Consider the following 19,862-nt stretch of genomic DNA (forward strand, 5'->3'; position numbering starts at 1 on the left):
ACCATGTCCCAGCTCTTTGCATCACCTCCGGACATCCGGACGTACGTCTGAGTACTGGTTAGTTAGCTTTATCAGCGGCTCGCTCTGTTCGGGGGTTAAGTGAGAGAACTCATCAGCAAAGTTGGCCAAAATAATAGAGTTCTCCCATCTGGTCGGCACCATACTTACCTTTTCAAAATGGGTTTTCCCCTTATCAGGTGGCGCCCTAGCCTCATTAATTTTCATGATAACACCGACTAGGTCTGCTCGCCTATCGTGGCAAGCTGTTAGCATATCAATAGACTGTAATTGTGTTAGCTCACATCTACAATAGTCAATAGCATTCTTCCTCCTGTGCGGCCAGTAAAACCCTTTCACGATTCTATCGACTGTCTTCCTCACCCCAAAATGTCCACCGAGCGGTACCTTGTGGGCCAGGTTAGAAATCTCATCCCCATAAATTTTCGGCACTATCACACCCCATTCCTCATCTGCGGACATGGTACTTGGTCTCCATTTCCTCCTTAGTACTCCCTCCTTCACATAATAGCCCATTGGCTCCCTTTTTAATTCTGCTTCTGAGAGAGCTGTCTCCGCCAACACTATTAGCTCCTCGTCTCGTTCCTGTGCCTGTATAAATTCCTTCCTTGCTAATGATAAGTCTACCTCAACTTCCGTTTCACTAAGCTGCTTCTCACTTTCTAACCCCTCCTGGTACAAGGCTGGTAAAAACGTCTCCGCTAAATCTATATTCACTTCGGCAGCCTTTCTGGACATGCGCCGAGTCACTGCACAAACGGGATAAATCTGTGAGTCCATGGGCGGGGCCTCAATGCTGGCAGGCTGGCTTGTCAGTTTTACTGCTGAGAACACATTTCCACCGGCGAGGTCATTACCGAGTAAGACTTCCACGTCTTCCATTGGTAGTTCGGGCCTCACCCCGATCATGACCGGTCCGGAGACCAAGTCGCTTTTTAGGTGTACCTGGTGCAAAGGTACCCCTTCAGTCTCTTTCCCAATGCCTTTTATCACACTGACCTCCCCAGTCTCAGTCTCTGAACTAAAGTCTAAAACACTCCTTAAGATCAATGACTGACAAGCTCCAGTGTCTCTCCAGATCCGCACTGGAACTGGGTTTAACCCCTCCTTCACCGACACCAATCCGGCTGAGGTAAGCTTCTCGTGCCCTTCCTGAACTTTATCAAACCTCTTCTCCCCTAGCGGTTTGTTTGCCAGCTCAATACAGCCAGTCGGAACCGTCGTTTTTCCTTTCCCCGTCTCTTTCTTTGGGGCAAAGCACCTGGACGCAAAGTGACCGGCTTTCCCACAATTATAGCATACAGCCCCAGGAGACTTCCTACCAAACTGCTTCCTGTCTACCTTATCCCTCTCACTAGTCCCCGGCTTACTTTCTGACTTTTCTGGCGGACTCTGCCCTCTTGACTACCCTTCTGGCAGCTTTTACCCGGGGTAAACTTTGCTTTGTGCGTTAACACGTATTCATCCGCTAACTTAGTAGTTGTGGCTAAGGTTTCTGCCTCTTTCTCATCTAGATAGGGCCTCATACCTTCAGGGACACAACCTTTAAACTGCTCAATCAGTATTAGCTGTAGCAGTCTGTCATAATCCCCACTGACCCTTTTCGAGGCGCACCAACGCTCATCTACATCTCACGGGCAAACTCTAAATACGTGCGGCCCCACTGCTTCCTCGCATTCCGGAACGTCTGCCGGTATGCCTCCGGGACCAACTCATAAATCCTGAGTATCGCCTCTTTCACCACATCATACCTCTGGGCATCTTCTGCGGACAATGCCGAGTAAGCTTGTTGAGCTTTTCCTTTAAGTACGCTCTGAAGCAAAACAGCCCACTTATCCCTCAGCCAGTCCTGACTTGCAGCGACTTTTTCAAAATGGAGAAAGTACCGATCAACATCGGCCTCCTCAAATGGGAGAACCAGCCTAACCTCCTGGGTCGCCCTGAACCCTCCACCTTGGTTCGGCATGGGCCCCTGCGCTAGCCTCATCCTTAACTTCTCCAGCTCAAATTCCCTTTCCCTCTGTTTCTCTGTCGCTTCTCATTCTAACTGCCTGTCCCTCTCTTCTCATTCCAGCTGTTTTACCTGGAACTCGTGCTCGAGTCTCAATTTTTCAATCTGCAGCTGTACTGCTTCTCCACTAGGTTTGCCCATAGATACCACCTCCAGCTCCCCTTGGGGAAACACTCCTTTAGATACATAGTGCTCTATGATAGCTCTGTGTATCTCCGCTCTCCTCATTGTCGACTTCCCCTTAAAAAGATTCATCCATTTGGCCACAGTTGCCAATTCTGATTTCCTGGCATCCTCTAATGCCTCCAAGGTTGGCGTCTTTAGAAATTCCTCAATCTCCATTTCTGCTGTTTGCCCTTTCTTTCTTTCGGGAATTTTAACCCAATCAATATACCCAGTCCCAAATTTGGCGTTCAAAATCGCAGACGAGATCCCCACTTATGTTACGTACCCCGTAACTGGGTTGCCAAACCAGCAGAAATGGACCACTTAGTTGGAGTCTGGTTAACAGAAACTAATAAAGTTTTATTAAAGAAATAAGTAACACAGTACTCTAATCGTAAGAATATAAATGTAACAGGTTAGCAATGATAAAACACACCTGTACACAGAACTAGGGTAATAGGAATCAACCAAGCTCTATCGCAGTCTAGGGGTAAAATGATCAGTCTCAAGAGTTCAGTTCAGCTTAGTACAGTTCGCAGTAATCACTGTTGTGCCGTTGGAGAGAGAGAGAGCGATAATATGCAAATCTGATTCAGACAGACCTTTGATGTTCTTCGCAGTTAGCTTTCGGGCGAACCCTTTTAATGTCTTCAGTGGTCACTGACTGTGACCCCTCTGTTCTGGATACGACCGTTCTTCCGCGGTGAACCCGGCACCCAGGCAAGGGCAAACACACACACTAGGTTCCCGCCGATCGTACCTTTTCACCCTGTACGTCTATGGTCGGTTCCCGCGACCAGACCTCCAAAATCCCACCAACTTGTCGGGGCACACCGCTCTTCCAGGGTCTCTTTATCTCGTGATCTCGTGGTGTGTCGTGCCTTAGCGAACCTGTTCCTTTTATCCCTCTGCTGGGGTATCGCCTGTCCATCAAACTTCAAACAGTTCAGGTTCAAAGCAACCGGTCTGTCAATATTCTGAAGTGTGTTTCTTGCTCGTTAATCTCTCTCTTCTCTCTCATTAGCATTTCGAATGTTTCTCCATTGTCTCTCTTATCTCTCTCATCAGCATCAATCTCCTGATAACTTGGTCTGTCGTCATATAAGCGATGTGGGTAGATATGATAGTGTGCCTACAAAAACTGGTTGCCAGCAGATTCACCTTCCGAAGTGTTTGCGTGTACTTGTTTCAGAACTGGAGATTGTGCAGGCCAGGGGCGATCTATTGTTCTGGTGCCTCATTAGTTCTATCATAATGACACTTAACTCAAGATTGTTACTTAATAATTATTATAAAAGTATAATATTTTCATGACTGTTATCTCTGTGTTTTATTTTTCAGGCTCATACAGACAAGCTGAATACTGTGGTAGCACTGCATCAGTTATACCAATACACCAACAAATACTACGATCAGGTGAGCTTCTGCTGCGTACTCCCATTCCTTTGTATCTATTGTGATACAGGTTCAGCCCATTGACTTCATACTGGCCTCCAGGGAGAAGTTTATAAGGCATTGCTGTATATCTGAAAATGGGAAGAATCCCGTTTGTCTAATTCAACTTGTTCATTTCCCTGCTCATCTGCTACTTACATTCTCTCACATGCACTCATTAACTCCCCTTTGATTCTAATGCTGGGAGTAATTTACGGTGGCCAAATTTTACCGGCACAAATTAATGATGGGGAGGACCTGTTGCCTCTGGAGGTCACAAAGGAAATGTTCAAACTCCACAGGGGCAGCACCCAAGGCACTGAGACTGTGCTGCCCTACAAATGTCAGGAGTACTTCTAAGCATTTGATACCAATTTTGTTTACTTACAGTGATTAGTATCCTATAATTTAGTATTATTTATTTGCAGTACCTGCATCAAAATATACAGATTTGGCAGATAGGATGTTAAATATTTTGATACTTATTAGAATTTTGCTTGAATTACTTCAGTTATTTTTAATGTTGTATTTCAACACAAGATTAAATGTGTGGGGGGAGAAAACAGAAATTAGTGTTTTAATCTGTAGTTTAATTTCAGTACTAACACAGCCACACTCTTTGGATTTACAGATAATAAATGCCTTAGAACAAGATCCAGCAGCACAGAAGATGCAGCTCGCTGTCCGACTGCAGCAAATAGCAGCTGCACTTGAGAATAAAACGACGGACCTTTGACCATTTCATGGCTGTTATGCATAATGGAAGCTCAGATGTTAAATTTTATTACCTAGAGAAGAAAATAGTGTTATTTTTACTCTGCTGATCACCTTTGCAGTTCTTAATTAATTCAAAGCTTGAAGGCTATTATTTTGTAAATTAACTAATATTCTATATTGTATTATAAACTTGGTCTATAAAAACCTGTGGAGAATTGTCGTAAAAATGTAAACAACTTAGTTGATGAAATAAGGATGTCTTGTACTGAACTACATTTTATTTCAAAGAGTATAAATTATCTGAGCCCTAAAACTGCTTTAATGATTTGGCCCACACTCTGCTCTATTCTGTTCCGGTGGGTTGAGCCTTGTACAGTACAGTGTTTTCTTCTTATCATCTATTAAGAGCAGTTTTTTCGAAACAATTCATTAGACCATTATTAAAAGTACTGCCATTTATTATGTGCATTCTGATACATTTTCTAGTTGATTGTTACAACAAAAATGGCATGATTTTTATACTTATCATTTTATCTTGTTTGCTTTTGACATTGAGACTGAAATAGAAACTGTGGAATGCTAATGCAAAATCATTTCTTAATTGTATGTAAAACAGACCAAGTAGAGAATGCCTGTAAATTTATGTTAAAATGACATTTTAGAAGTTTTTTTTACAAATAGAGCTAGTGACTACTGAAATGTCTTTGATATTTTTGATATAATTTGGGAGATGGTGTGGCAAATAAATACAGCGTTTTATTTATTCCTTGTGATCAAGGGGTTTCATTTATAAATTAAGTACACTGAAAAATATTTCAGCTGCTAAAAAGTGACAATTGGTTATTCTGATATCCATTGTGTAGCTTCAGTATGGGTATAAAGGTCTGTATTAATATTCACACTGACTGACAGCTGGCTGGTTTCAGAGCATTTTGTGCAAGCTCTGTGCATCCCCTGTCAAAGGTTACCTGCCGCACAATGTTTGACTCTAGTCTTAAAGCAAGTCCAGGCTTGATCAGCATGATCTGGCCCAAGCAGAGACTTGCATGTTTGCATGTGAGAAAAAAAGATACATTGCAGACTGCACTGATTATTAAGCCTATGCATCACTTGAATTATGCAGACTGCTAATTATGACTCAATGTAATTCCAATCTTTCAGCGACTGTCATGCAGGATACTTACTCTTGTTGCCATTTCTCCTACAGGTTGTAGCTATAACCATAAGATTCACCTGGCAGATTTAATGCTAATAATATTCCTTTATTAACCTTATTGCACAATTTATTAAATGGACAGACTTAAGTGGGATTGAATAATTCAAAGCTGCCGATTATGATGACAGTTATTTGAATTCAGTATATATATTTTGCATTAGACTTGTCACCTCAATATTTATCCGCATGACTTTTTTTTTCCTCCACAAGTTTCAGTAAAAAGGGATATATAGTCAGAATCTATCTTAGTTCTAACTGTTCAAAATTAAGAAGCTTTACAATAAATTGCATGAATGCGCTGTTCAGAAGTAGACCATTTGGCTCCCGAAGATCAGGTTTCCTCATCTATCTGTTCTCTTCTCCCCGCTGCACTGTTTGTTTGTTCTCTTCAGTGAAATTCTACTCTTTGCTTGAACAACTAGTGACAAGTTCCATATCTTCATCTATCTCTTGAAATGTTTATCTTAATTCCACATTTGTTTTTTGCTGATTATTTTATTGGGCTCTAGCCTTGACTCAGCTTATGGATGGAAATATGAAATCACGTTCCAAGTATTTCATTTAAAGGCGAGTTGTTTAATCAAGTCCTGATTTTAATACAGTTGATTGGCCTGGACTGGAGAGAGCTGCTGTGCTCTAAGCAACACTCACAACATGCTGGAGGAACTCAGCAGGTCAGGCAGCATCCGTGGAAACAGTGAGTTGACGTTTCGGGCCAGAACCCTTCGTCAGGACTGTAGAGGGAAGGGGCAGAAGCCCTATAAAGAAGGTGGGGGGAGGGTGGGAAGGAGAAGGCTGGTAGGTTCCAGGTGGAAAAACCAGTAAGGGGAAAGATAAAGGGGTAGGGGAGAGGAAGCAGGTAGGCAGGAAAGGTGAAGCAGGAATAGGGAAAACGCAATGGGTAGTAGAAGGAGGTGGAACCATGAGGGAGGTGATAGGCAGCCGGGGGAGGGGGCAGGGTGACGTAGGGATAGGGGAAGGGAGGGGGAGGGAATTACTGGAAGTTGGAGAATTCTATGTTCATACCAAGGGGCTGGAGACTACCTAGACAGTATATGAGGTGTTGCTCCTCCAACCTGAGTTTAGCCTCATCATGGCAGTAGAGGAGGCCATGTATGGACATATCTGAATGGGAGTGGGAAGCAGAGTTGAAGTGGGTGGCTACTGGGAGATCCTGTCTGTTGTGGCAGACGGAGCGGAGGTGCTCGACGAAGAGGTCCCCCAATCTGCGTCGGGTTTCACCGATGTAGAGGAGGCCGCACTGGGAGCACCGGATGCAATAGATGACCCCAACAGACTCACAAGTGAAGTGTTGCCTCACCTGGAAGGACTGTTTGGGGCCCTGAATGGTGGCAAGAGAGGAGGTGTAGGGACAGGTGTAGCACTTACGCTTACAGGGATAAGTGCCGGGTGGGAGATCCGTGGGGAGGGACGTGTGGACCAGGGAGTTGCGGAGGGATCGATCCCTGTGGAAAGCGGATAGGGGTGGAGAGGGAAAGATGTGCTTAGTGGTGGGGTCCTGTTGAAGGTGGCGGAAGTTGCGGAGGATAATGTGCTGGATCCGGAGACTGGTGGGGTGGTAGGTGAGGACAAGGGGAACTCTGTCCCTGTTGTGGTGATGGGAAGACGGGGTGAGGGCCGAAGTGCGGAAAATGGAGGAGATGCGGGTGAGGGCATCATTGATGATGGTAGAAGGGAAACCACAATCCTGAGGACATTTGAGATGTCCTGGAACGGAAAGCCTCATCCTGGGAGCAGATGCGGCAGAGACAGAGGAACTGGGAATAGGGAATGGCATTTTTGCATGTGGCAGGGTGGGAAGAGGTATAGTCGGGGCAGTTATGAGAGTCAGTGGGCTTGTAGAAGATGTCAGTGGACAGTTTGTCTCCAGAGATGGAGACCGGGAGATGAGAAAGGGGAGAGAAGTGTCTGAGATTGATCAAAGCAACACTCACAACATGCTGGAGGAACTCAGCAGGTGATCCAGCATCTGCAGATTATTTTGTGTTTACTGTGCTCTAATGTGGATCTTGATTGTTCCTGTTGCAGCAATGAAGGGTAAATATTGTACAAGGTCATTTTTTATTGTCTTGAGTATATTCAATTGTTTTTTTTCTCCAAAGCAAAAAGCTTTGTTTTAGTAGTTTTTGAATGTTTATGGATTGTAAACAGTAAGATACAGTCTGCGATACTGTTGATAGGCATTTTGATATGCCTATGTTGATATGTTGATAGTCTTTTGTCAAAGGCCATTTTAAAAAGGCCTGTGCAGCAGTGAGCATTGCTGATCACTTTGGATCTGGCTTTCAGGAAGAAGTTCCTTTGAGGGGAGCTACTCCAAGAAAGCACGGGTTTAGTAGGAGTAGTGATCACAATTTCCTTGTAGGAAGGTTTGGGCCCTTAGTTTTCATCTTCTGACTAGTCCTGCACTTTTAAGAGCAGAAACACAAACATGCTGCTATCATAAAGCTCAGGGACTTAAAATTTTATGTTTTGCATTCTAGTCTCTGGCTCAACGCCTGTGCTGAATTTTCTGTTTGTTTTTATTTTTATGTGTTGTCCATTTGCCCTGTTTATCTCAGACAGGTTCTGTTCAGACCCTGTGACTCAGACTATTTGTGTTTTTTCCAGGGATAACTGCTTGACATTAGGCCTGCCTTTTTGTAGGTCCTTGTTATTGTGCATGGTAGTTCTGCTACGTATGATACGGCAGCAGAACTTAACGTTTTGACATCATGTTTGTTGATTCTGAAATTTGAGTTATTTTTCATTATTTTTTTAGAAGGAGCAATTGGATTTCAGTTTTATTTCTCAAGTATTCCATTTTCAAGTTAATGTGCTTCATTAATCTGCTTCATTAATCTACTTCATTAATCTCCAAGAAACAGTGTTAGAGCTGGTTCTGGGTAAAGAACTTGGCTGTGTTCCAGCAACTCTCAGACCATAACACATAGGAGCAGATTAGGCCATTCAGCCCTTCGAGTCTGTTCCGCAGCTCTTACTTGACTAAAACCTACAAATTCTTCATTTCTCCCTTGCGTTCAATGTAGTGTAATTTCTACTATCTACTTTCCAGAATTTGATAGTAAACTTTCTAAATTATAGTAATAGCTTTACTTGTAGGGCTGTATTTTTATTGGGAAAGTGTTGTCCATGTTATTTTGGCGCAGAGGCTGCTCCAATAACTTCACACAGATTAATCCAGCTGCTCCCATCAGCCTAGTTGCTACCTCCCTGGTCGTACAGCACGCCAAGGCAAACAGTTTGGAATCCAAGGCAGTTACAGTGGAATAATATACAGCCAGTCTTTTGGATTCATAAATATTTTGATTGATTAATGGAAAGTAACAATGTTGATGGATGTTTAATCTTTGCCAGTTTAGCATTAAAATCTAATAACTGTTAGTCACTTCACCACTGGGCTGTCATGGGGATGGCTGTCCTGCATTTAATTAAGTTTCAGAATCACATTTATTGTCACTGACCTAAGTTGTGAAATTTGTTTTGTGGCAGCAATACAGTGCAGGCATAACAAATTATTTAAGCTAGAATAAAAATAGTATGTAAAAAGAGGAATAGCAAGGTAGTGCTCATAGGTTCTTGAACCAATCAGAAATCTGATGGCAGAAGGGAAGAAGTTGATCCTAAAACATTGAGTGTAGTTCTTCAGGTATGGTACCTCCACAATGGTAATAGTGAGAAAAGGTCATGTCCCAGATGGTAAAAGACCTAAATGATGGATGCTGTCTTTTTGAAGCAGCACCTTTAGAAAATATCTTCAGTGGTATGGAGGATTGTGCCTGTGATGGACTGGCTGAGTGTACAGCCCTTTTCATTATGGTTTAGGAATTCATTGCATTGCATTCCTGAGACTATTACTAATAACTTGTTTGTTTTTACTTCTTGCCTAAGCATTGTACTCTGCTGGTCCTCTTTTCCTACAAGACGTTTTACTTTCCTATATAGACCATATTCATTTTCCAACAGTGTAAGGCGTCTGGGCCATGAACAGAATAGCAGTGTCCCTTTCCCATATCCTACCCCTTTTCCCCAGCATGAACTGCTACAAATATGCAGCTAAGAATAAAACATGAAAGAGTTCATCTGGATGAGGACTGGCGGGAAAGTGAAAAATCAAAGTAAAGAAGGTCAAAGGTGAAGGGCAAATGCTGCATTCATGCTAAAAGAGTGAAAGCACAGGAGCAATGTTAACTTCTGCGCAATCATTTCCCCAGCTGCCCATAAACCGACAGATTGCTTACATCACATCCTAGCCAATTTTAGATTGCATTAGCTTCCCACCAGGCACATTAGGTTAAACATACTCAATTAAAATTCACAACCAAGACTATTTTGGATCGTTTAGAATAAAGAAAGTTTTGTCATACATATGGTCCATTAAACTGCAATTTCCCACTTCTGCAGTCTCACACATTTCAGAAAACTCCCAAAGGTAAGCCTCCTCCTGATGACCTGTTAAGTGCCACATACCAACCTGATATCTAACGTATAACAGTTAGAGAACTTCACTAATTGTCCAATCAGACAGTATAACAAAAATTTCAGTAAACCAGCACATAAGGAAAAAAAAGACAAGATGGTGCTGGTGAAAAACCACATTTTGCAAGCAGCTTACAAAACTTCTAAATACACTTCCGAACTACTCTTTCTGCAATCTGCAGCCTGTAGTTTCCCTTTAAGTAATGTACTTTTCAACTGTCTTAACAAATGAGCAATTTCATAATCCTCAAAGGACGTGGCAGACTTAACTCTCAAGAATGAAGGCACTTTTAAACAGAGAAGAGAGAGAGGAGGGGAGGGCTCCAAATCAGACTAAAACACTGGGGTATGAAACGTTTTCTACCCAGTATCCTGTTAGCAAATTTATAGTCACTGGAGAACGAGACTGAGGAGGTAAGGGCAAAGTTGTTTTATCAGCGGAAAATGAGGGATTGCTGCATTTGGTGTTTCATGGAGAGATGGCTAAATCAAGACCTGCCGTATTCACTGATGATACTCGCGTCCTGATGAGAGGTCTCGGCCCAAAACATCAACTCTTTTCCATTGATGCTGTCTGGCCCTCAAGGTAGTGAGTGCTGCAATCAGCAAACAAGAAACAGCCTACCCCAACGCCTTTCAAATCATTGTCGCAGACTTCAATCAGGCTTGTTGGAAGAAATTTCTGACCAATTATTGTCAACTTATCACCTGCAATGAAAAGGGTCCCAACACGCATGGCCACTGCTATATTAGCATAAGGAATGCCTTCTGTTCAATCCTAGACCGTATTTTCGGAAATCTGATCATTTGGCTGTCCTCCTCTAAACTGCATACAGGCAGAAGTTAAAAGAGCAAAGTTCCAGAGATTGGAACTGAAAGGGAAGTGGATCAGCCATGATGAAATGGCAGAGCAGACTTGATGGGCCAAATGGCCTAATTCTGCACCTATATCTTATGGTCTAAGTAAGGAAATGAAGAAATGATCGTAGGAGGTAAATGAACAGCTACAGGATTGCTTTGAGTCGGTGGACTGGGCAGAGTTCAAGGACTCATCAAATGATATGAATAAATATACCACAGTTGTCATGAACTTTATAAAAACGGTCATAGACAAGTGTTTCCCCAGGGCCAGATCAGTGGCATTCAGGTCTGGCATCCAAGTAAAATACAAGAGGTCCAGGTACGATCTCCAGAAAGCCATCTTACATGCAAAGTGGCAGTTCTGGACCAAACTTGAATCACTGAAGGATGCTCAACAGCTGTGTTAGGGCTTGAATGCTATCACCTCCTACAAAGTGAAACCAAGCGTCACATGGAAGGTGATACAAATACAAGGAAATCTGCAGATGCTGAAAATCCAAACAACACACAAAATGCTGGAGGAACTCAGCAGGCCAGGCAGCATCTATGAAAAAGAGTAAATGGCCGACGTTTCGGGCTGAGAGCCTTCATAGTAGGTGATCACAAGGTTTCACCCACAGATGAGCTCAATACCTTTTATGCTTGCTTTAACTATCAAAACATGGAGATAAATTCATGAATTATCACAGCCCCCAAAGACCCTGTGATTTCAGTCTCTGAGGCCAACATAAGAGCATCCTTCAGGAGGGTGAACCCACAGTAAGCATCCAGCCCAAACAGGATACCCAACCAAGTACTAAACACCTGTGCTGATCAACTGACTGGAGTGCCGATATCTTTAACCCTGCACTTCAGCAGTCTGAGATCCCCACCTACTTCAAGCAGGCTTCAATTATACCTGTGCTTGCCTTTTTGACTATCGAATAGTAGCACTTATATCCACTGTAATGAAGTGCTTTCAGAGATTGGTGATGAAAACACATCAACTCCTGCCTGAGAAGGAACTCGGTTCTGCTCTAATTTGACTACCATCACAAGAAGTCAACAGCAGATACCATTTCATTGACTCTTCACTCAACCCTGGACATCAAAAATGTATACATCAGGATGCTCTTCAACAATTACAGCTCAGCAGTCAATATTATCATCCCCTCAAAACTAATCAATAACCTTCAAGACATATTGTGCAATTGGATCTTCGATTTCCTCACTTGCAGACTCCAGTCAGTTTGGATGGGCAACATCTCCTCCACAATCTCCATCAGCACAGGTGCACCACAAGGCTGTGAGCTTTGTCCCCTGCTCTACTCGCTTTCCACTTAAGACTGTAGAGCTAAGCACAGCTCCAATGACATATTTAAGTTTGTTGATGGAATTACTATTGCTGGCCAAATCAAAGGTGGTGATGGATCAGCATGTAAGAGGGAGATTGGAAATCTGGCTGAGTGCTGCCACACCAACAACCTCTCAATGTCAGCAAGAGCAAGGAACTGATTATTGATTTCAGGCAGAGGAAACCAAAGGTTCATGAGCCAGTGCACATCAGGGGGTCAGAGGTGCAGAGGGGGATCTGTCCTGGACCCAGCAACTAAGTGCAATTACGAAAAAAGGACTGCAGCAAGTCCACTTTCTTAGAAGTTTGCAAAGATTCCACATGTCATCTAAAACTTTGACTAACTTCTGTAGATGTGTGGTGGAGAGTATATTAACTGGCTGCATCACAGCCTGGTATAGAAACACCAACACCACTGAATGGAAAATCGTACAAAAGTAGTGGATGCAGCCAAGCCATTCACGGGTAAAGCCCTCCTCATCACTGAGCACATCTATACAGTGTTGTTGCAAGAAAGCAGCATCCATCATCAACGGTGCCCATCATCCAGGCCATGCTCTCTTCTCATTGCTGCCATCAGGGAGGAGGTACAGGAGCTCAAGACCAACACCAAGTTCAGGAACAATTATTACCCTTCAATCTTCAGGCTCTTGAGCCAGTAGGGATAACTTTACTCAAATTCACTTGGCCCATCAATGAACTGTTCCCACAACCTATGGACTCACTTTCAAGGATTTTTCACCTCATGTTCTTAACATTGCTTATTTATTATTTCTTTTTAATTTCTTGTTATTATTTGCACATCTTGTTATCTTTTGCACATTGGTTGGCTGTCCATTTTGTTGGGTATGGTCTTTCTTGGATTTTATTGCATTTCTTGTATTTAATATGAATGCCTGCAAGAAATGAATCTCAGGATTGTGTATGGTTCACTTCCAGTCAAGATGGTGCCTGTGAACAACTCACCTTCCGTTGACATCCTCTCGTTAGATCATAAAAACATATATTTCACTTCTTTTATGTCTTTTACATTTGTTTTTTGTCTTGGATGTGATTCTGGAACAGTTAGAGTCTGTGATTTGCTGTTTGGAGATCGTTTGGGTGTTCCAGAGCACTGCAGTCACTTGACAGGATTATGGGAAGCAGAGGCAGTGTGTGAGAGCACCATGGCAGGTAGGCTGCAAGCTAATGTTCGATTCCATTTCGCTGATTAAAGCGAAGAAGGAGATTAAAACGTCGAGGTAAATGTGGAAGTTTGGAGATTGTTTGGGTGCTTCAGCACTCTGCAGTCTCTGAGAGGATTCTGGGAGGCAGAGGCAGTGTGCATGAACCTTGTGTGGGCAGGCTGTGGGATGGGGTACGAACTAATATTTGACTCCATTTTGCTGACTGAAGCTTCCACTGTTTGCCAATTGAAATGAGGGAGATTGGAGTATCGAGGTGAGTGCGGAGAGCGGACACCAGCTGCCTGCCTTTTGATCGCTGGAATCGCTCTGCTATACTGCCAAAGTGGGGAAAGCCTGCTGCTGTACTCAGAGAGTGTTGCCCAGGTTTTCGGCAATTTGGATGTGGGCTTTTTTCAGTCTAGTGGTTTTTTTGTGTCCTGTGTTTTTCGGCTGATCTTTCTTGTTTTTTGCGCAGGGGTGGTGGGAGGAAGACTTGGGGGTCGATGTGCCGGCTCCGTTTTGTTTGTTTTTTTGTGCAGGAGGGATTTGGGGGTTTATGTGACTGTTCATTTTTTTGTGCAGGAAGGGGGGAATTTCGGGTTTGGTGTCTTGTTCCATTTTTGTTCGGGAAGGGAAGATTTGGAAGTTAGTGATCGTATTTTACGTGGCTGCCCAGAGAGGAGGAATTTCAGTTGTGTACTTTGATAATAAATTTACTTTGAATTAGCAAATCTGACTAAATTCAGTTTATAAGTCAGCAATCATAGAGTGGCAACGCATACAAAATGCTGGAGGAACTCAACAGGCCAGGCAGCATCTGTGGAAAAAAGTACAGTCAATGTTTCAGGCCGAGACCCTCTGTGTTGCTTGGATTTCCAACTTCTGCATATTTTCTCATGTTAATGATAGAGTGGAATTGGTAAATATCTAAATAACCTTCCTCAGCAACAGAAGCTTTTATTCATATCATTTAATAATATTAACTTCCACAAGATAATTGTGTATAAACTTTAAAGAAAAAAATAATTTTTTCACATGCATTTTATTATTCGAGAACACATTCTTTAGCCTTGAGTGATTTTGGAATAGTTTTTTTAAATATTCTATCATTTTTATAGATTCTGAAGAGCCATTTTTTTCTGAATTCTTAACAACTGTTTAAAGTGAACAAATTATGTACACAGGTTAGTCCATTATTTAAATACATTTTCTCCTTTTGTTTTAATACAATTGTTTTACATTTAATGGAATTTCAGACAACAATGTTGGCTGGCATTTGAGAAAAAAAATATTTCTGTTTACCATGCACAGCCCGCACATTTGCACAGAAAGGCAGAATTATTTTACTATTAAGCTTCAAATGTTCACTTATTTGCCTGAACTTGGCCAGTTTGTTCTTAGGTTCAAAAGGATCTCAACATCCTGTGGGGCCAGTTTATAAACTCCAATTTCATTCAGAGTTGCAAGAGCAGTGGGCTGTTCGATGGAACCAGTCACGGAACCAGTAGTAGTCTGGAGGACTTCTCTCAATAATAGTGCTGAACCAACATTCAGATTCAGGATGATACAAGCTTCTTTCACCCTAGGGGGAAAAAAATAAGTCTTGATCTTATTTAGTACAATTAATATAGATTACAATTAAGGAAAATTATCTCCCAGGTCACAGCCTTGTTCATGTGTTTATGTTCTATAAATGAAACCAGTAAAGTGAACAACAAAAGATAGTATAAACAATTAATGGAGTTTTCTAATTAACTGAAATTGCAATAGAACTAATGGTAATCAAGAAGTCACAAACTATGAAAGCCAGGAAAAATATATAATAAAATTAAATACAAGAACAGAAAGTGTATAGAAAATACAAGGTTGACAAAAGAAACACTAACTAAGGTTTCTATTAGCAAAATACAAGATAACACAATGGAACTCAAAGTGCAGAGATGGAAACCTGATGGTTTAAAAAAACTCAGCTGCTTAATTAATTGACAATGTAACTTTTCTATATGTATTAATTATTGAAGCACTTGAACAGGTGGGTACAAAAGTGGTTATTTGGTTTAAAATAGTTTTCCTTCAGTACAAATAGGAGGAGCACTGTTACATGTTTTTCAAATACAGAGAAGCAATAGTAGAATAGACCATAAGGGAACAGTAATCGATAAAATATGTTCAACTAAAAAAATTAAAGAAATATCTAGATAAGGGAAGGCTCTACTGATAGAAGGAATAAATGGTTGTTCTTAGTTTGGAAAGATGTAATTTGCAGTTCTTCACAATATATAACTAAGACTTACCTTCATCTTAACATTTATATATTATGAAAACACAATTATAACAAAAAAAAAGGCAACATTCAGTGATACATATGTGAATCCATTTGCCACAAATCTGTTCAGTTTCAGGGAAAATAGAAGATCTAGGTCATCCACACAATGGTCAATTTGCTGCAACTGATAGGCAACAGGCAGGCCAGCATGCTGTATTTGTTAAGACTTGTCTAGGCTGATTAAGTGGCAAGTAACATTTGCACCAGGGAAGTGTCAGGCCCCTTCCCACTAAAATAACCTACCCTTGACACTTAATATCGCTATCTTCACAGAGTTGTCTGCCATCAACTTTCTAGGAATCACCACTGTCCAGAAGTTAGATCAACCACATAAAATCCACATTAAGTGACTTACCTCCTGCAAAATAAAGGTTGTTAACACAACACTATTTTGATTCTTTCTCAATTTTGCTCTGATATTGTACTATTTATTTTGCATACATAGGTTATGTATAATTTACGTTAACTGTCCTTGTATTGTACTGCTACAAAAAAAAACGAATTTTCATGGCATCCTGTGACAACAATAAACTTGAATTTTGAATTTTAATTAATTGCCACTATCTGCAGGCACAAGACAGGATTATGATGCAATACTCTCTACTTGTTCCGAATAAATGAAACCTGCCAATGCACTCGAATATATCAATAGATATTTGACATCCCATTCACGCTCCAGTGTGTACCACCTCCAAAATTCACTGCAGGCACTCTAGTAGCAAGTACTATGATCTTAGTCTCTTCCATCAAGGAGGACGGGGAAAGCATGTGCATAGTAACTCCAACAACTAGGTGCTCCCAATCATCCTGACTTTGAAATATATTGCCATTCAATTGTCTGGAACTTTCTACCAACAGCAGTCGGAGAATACCAGAAGGACAACAACAACAGTTCACAAAGGTAGCTCAAGTTTGATTAAAGAGAAACAATAAATGCTTATCAGTGAAACATAAACAATATTCCATCGTATCCTCTTCACCTCTTACAGCAAAATCAATGACTTAATTGGAGTGGTTTTGACACAAAAATATACCATACAATATTATCAATACTGCTAGGAAATAATGGACTGACACTCAAGTTCACTTACTGTTTGAAGTAGTTTTCTGGTCTCTTGCAGTAGTGAGAAAACAGTGGGAAAAGATTCCGTGTCATGTCAAACTGCAGTTGTGCTGCTCCACCTTCATTGAAGTGATTTGCCAATATAATCTGTGCAATTAAAAATAAAGTAATTACAAAATTCAGTAAAGATTAACTTTAGTTGTCACATGTACACCAAAATATACAGGTGAAGTGCGTCTCTTTTGTGTCAATGACCAAAGTCGTCCGAGGATTGCACTGGGAGTAGGTTGTGTCACCATGCTGCCAGCCACAACAAAGCTCACTCACCCTAACTGTATAGCTTTGGAATATGGGAAGAAACTGGAGTATCTGGAAAAAAGCCACAGGGAGAATGTACAAATTCCTTACAAACAGTGGCAGAAATCAAACCCCGATCAGTGATCGCTGGCACAGTAAACGAGCGTAACAGCTGGGCTCCTATGCCGCCCACCGCAAAAATAAACTAATTAAAACACAAAAAAATTTCACAGTTGCATCAAATGTCAATAAGGCTCCAGCCATTTGAAGTTTTGTGAGGGCAGTTATGTAACTCCCCCATAGAAAACTATGGCTGTATGTTCAATAAGAGAAGTTACTTAATTTTCAAAATTTGAAAATGACATCAAATGGATGAGCAATAGAATTTTTCACCCAGTTCCTGATGATACAAATTGAAAACGTTTCTCTGATAGCATTAAGAATGCTTTGTAATTGAAGACAAGTACACAACGTAATTGAAAATCACACATAATGAGTACAAATTTACCAACTCCAATAAAGGATCAAATTAGAAAGTTAAGTGGAAAGATGATGGTGCAATGCTTATTAGGCTTGTAACCTTAAGTACATTAACTTGTAAAATATATTGTGACCGCCATGACCAGGAAGTTAAGAGAAAATTTGTCTCAATTTGGTAAAGTTCTGGAAATACTAATTGAACAATTAGTTTTTTTTACAAAAGCTTTAGAATATTGAGGCTAAGAGCCAAGGGATAAAAAGTAATGTAAGATCACAGCCTACTAAATTCAGAGTTGCTGTAATACACCACAATTTCACTATGTTTGTCAGAAAAAAAACATGCATAAAAAGACTAATCGCTTTTGTTAGAATATCATAAGGAAACAATTAGGAAGTTTACAACATGCATCACAACCATTTGTTTCATCATGTCTGCATTAATCCAAAAAGAGCTACAGTCTTAACCCCACTTATTAAGCACCAGAGGAATAGCTCTGTACATCACAGCTCTTTGTACACATGACTACTTTTATTAAAAAAATGTAATTAATGCTTGCTTCTACCACCCTTTTAGGTAGTGAATACACAACCCCAACCGTCACTGAGTGAAAAGTTTTTCCTCATCTCCTATCTAACTCTATCAATTTCTCTGAAACTATATCCCAACTTTTTGATTCTTCTCTAAGAAACTGGTTCTGAACTGGAAGGCGGCCAAATTTGAAGAAATGAGAAAGGATCTAAAAATCGTGGATTGGGACGGGTTGTTCTCTGGCAAGGATATAATTGGTATAGGTGGGAAGCCTTCAAAGGAGAAATTTTAAGAGCGCAGAGCTTGTATGTTCCTGTCAGAATTAAAGGCAAAGTGAATATGAATAAGGAACCTTGGTTCTCAAGTGATATTGCAACTCTGATAAAGAAGGAGAGAGTTGTATGACATGTATAGGAAACAGGGAGTAAATAAGGTGCTTGAGGAGTATAAAAAGTGCAAGAAAATACTTAAGAAGGAAACCTGTAGGGGTAAAAGAAGACATGAGGTTGCCTCGGCAGTTAAAGTGAAGGATAATCCAAAGAGCTTTTACAGGTATATTAAGAGTAAAAGGATTGTAAGGGATAAAATTGGCCCTCTTGAAGATCAGAGTGGTTGGCTATGTGCGGAACCAAAAGAAATGGGGGAGATCTTAAATGGGTTTTTTGCATCTGTATTTGCTAAGGAAACTGGCATGAAGTCTATGGAATTAAGGGAAACAAGTAGTGAGATCATGGAAACTGTACAGATTGAAAAGGAGGAGGTGCTTGCTATCTTGAGGCAAATTAAAGTGGATAAATCCCTAGGACCTGACAGGGTATTCCCTCGGACCTTGAAGGAGACTAGTGTTGAAATTGCAGGGGCCCTGGCAGATATATTTAAAATGTCGGTGTCTACGGGTGAGGTGCCGGATTGGAGAGTAGCTCATATTGTTCCGTTGTTTAAAAAAAAGGATCGAAAAGTAATCCGGGAAATTATAGGCCGGTAAGTTTGACGTCGGTAGTGGGTAAGTTATTGGAGGGAGTACTAAGAGACAGAATCTACAAGCATTTGGATAGACAGGGACTTATTAGGGAGAGTCAACATGGCTTTGTGCGTGGTAGGTCATGTTTGACCAATTTATTGGAGTTTTTTGAGGAGGTTACCAGGAAAGTGGATGAAGGGAAGGCAGTGGATGTTGTCTACATGGACTTCAGTAAGGCCTTTGACAAGGTCCTGCATGGGAGGTTAGTTAGGAAAATTCAGTCACTAGGTATACATGGAGGGGTGGCAAATTGGATTAGACATTGGCTCAATGGAAGAAGCCAAAGAGTGCTTCTCAAAGTGGAGGCCTGTGACTAGTGGTGTGCCACAGGGATCAGTCCTGGGTCCACTGTTACTTGTCATCTATATCAATGATCTGGATGATAATGTGGTAAATTGGATCAGCAAATTTGCTGATGATACAAAGATTGGAGGTGTAGTGGACAGTGAGGAAGGTTTTCAAAGCCTGGACCAGCTGGAAAAATGGGCGGAAAAATGGCAGATGGAGTTTAATACAGACAGGTGTGAGTTATTGCACTTTGGAAGGACAAACCAAGGTAGAACATACAGGGTAAATGGTAAGGCACTGAGGAGTGCAGTATCTGGGAATACAGATACAAAATTCCCTAAAAGTGGCGTCACAGGTAGATAGGGTCATAAAGAGAGCTTTTGGTACATTGGCCTTTATTAATCAAAGTATTGAGTATAAGAGCTGGAATGTTATGA

The 19,862-nt window shown here is 41.3% G+C and overlaps 2 protein-coding genes across 7 annotated transcripts in view; one reads left to right on the forward strand and one right to left on the reverse strand.

The window, feature by feature from the left end:
- LOC140187008 (plexin-B2-like) overlaps positions 1-5,108 on the forward strand; it is a 254,710-nt gene extending 249,602 nt beyond the window's left edge. For all 5 annotated transcript variants that reach the window (XM_072241869.1, XM_072241873.1, XM_072241870.1 and 2 more), the window contains 2 exons: positions 3,536-3,610; positions 4,260-5,108. In XM_072241869.1, the coding sequence (XP_072097970.1) occupies positions 3,536-3,610; positions 4,260-4,364 (180 nt within the window). In that variant the 3' untranslated portion in view covers positions 4,365-5,108. The remainder of the gene's footprint in view (positions 1-3,535; positions 3,611-4,259) is intronic.
- Positions 5,109-14,430: 9,322 nt separating this feature from the next.
- Positions 14,431-19,862, reverse strand: part of rint1 (RAD50 interactor 1) — a 47,804-nt gene continuing 42,372 nt past the window's right edge. The window contains exons 13-14 of one of the 2 annotated variants that reach the window (XM_072241294.1): positions 16,839-16,957; positions 14,431-15,003 (exon numbers count right to left, since the gene is read on the reverse strand). In XM_072241294.1, coding sequence (XP_072097395.1) covers positions 14,790-15,003; positions 16,839-16,957 — 333 coding nt within the window. In that variant the 3' untranslated portion in view covers positions 14,431-14,789. The remainder of the gene's footprint in view (positions 15,004-16,838; positions 16,958-19,862) is intronic. The other variant, XM_072241293.1, reaches the window with a different exon arrangement.

This window comes from Mobula birostris, chromosome 23, assembly GCF_030028105.1.
Source record: "Mobula birostris isolate sMobBir1 chromosome 23, sMobBir1.hap1, whole genome shotgun sequence".
Classification (NCBI taxonomy): Eukaryota; Metazoa; Chordata; class Chondrichthyes; order Myliobatiformes; family Myliobatidae; genus Mobula; species Mobula birostris.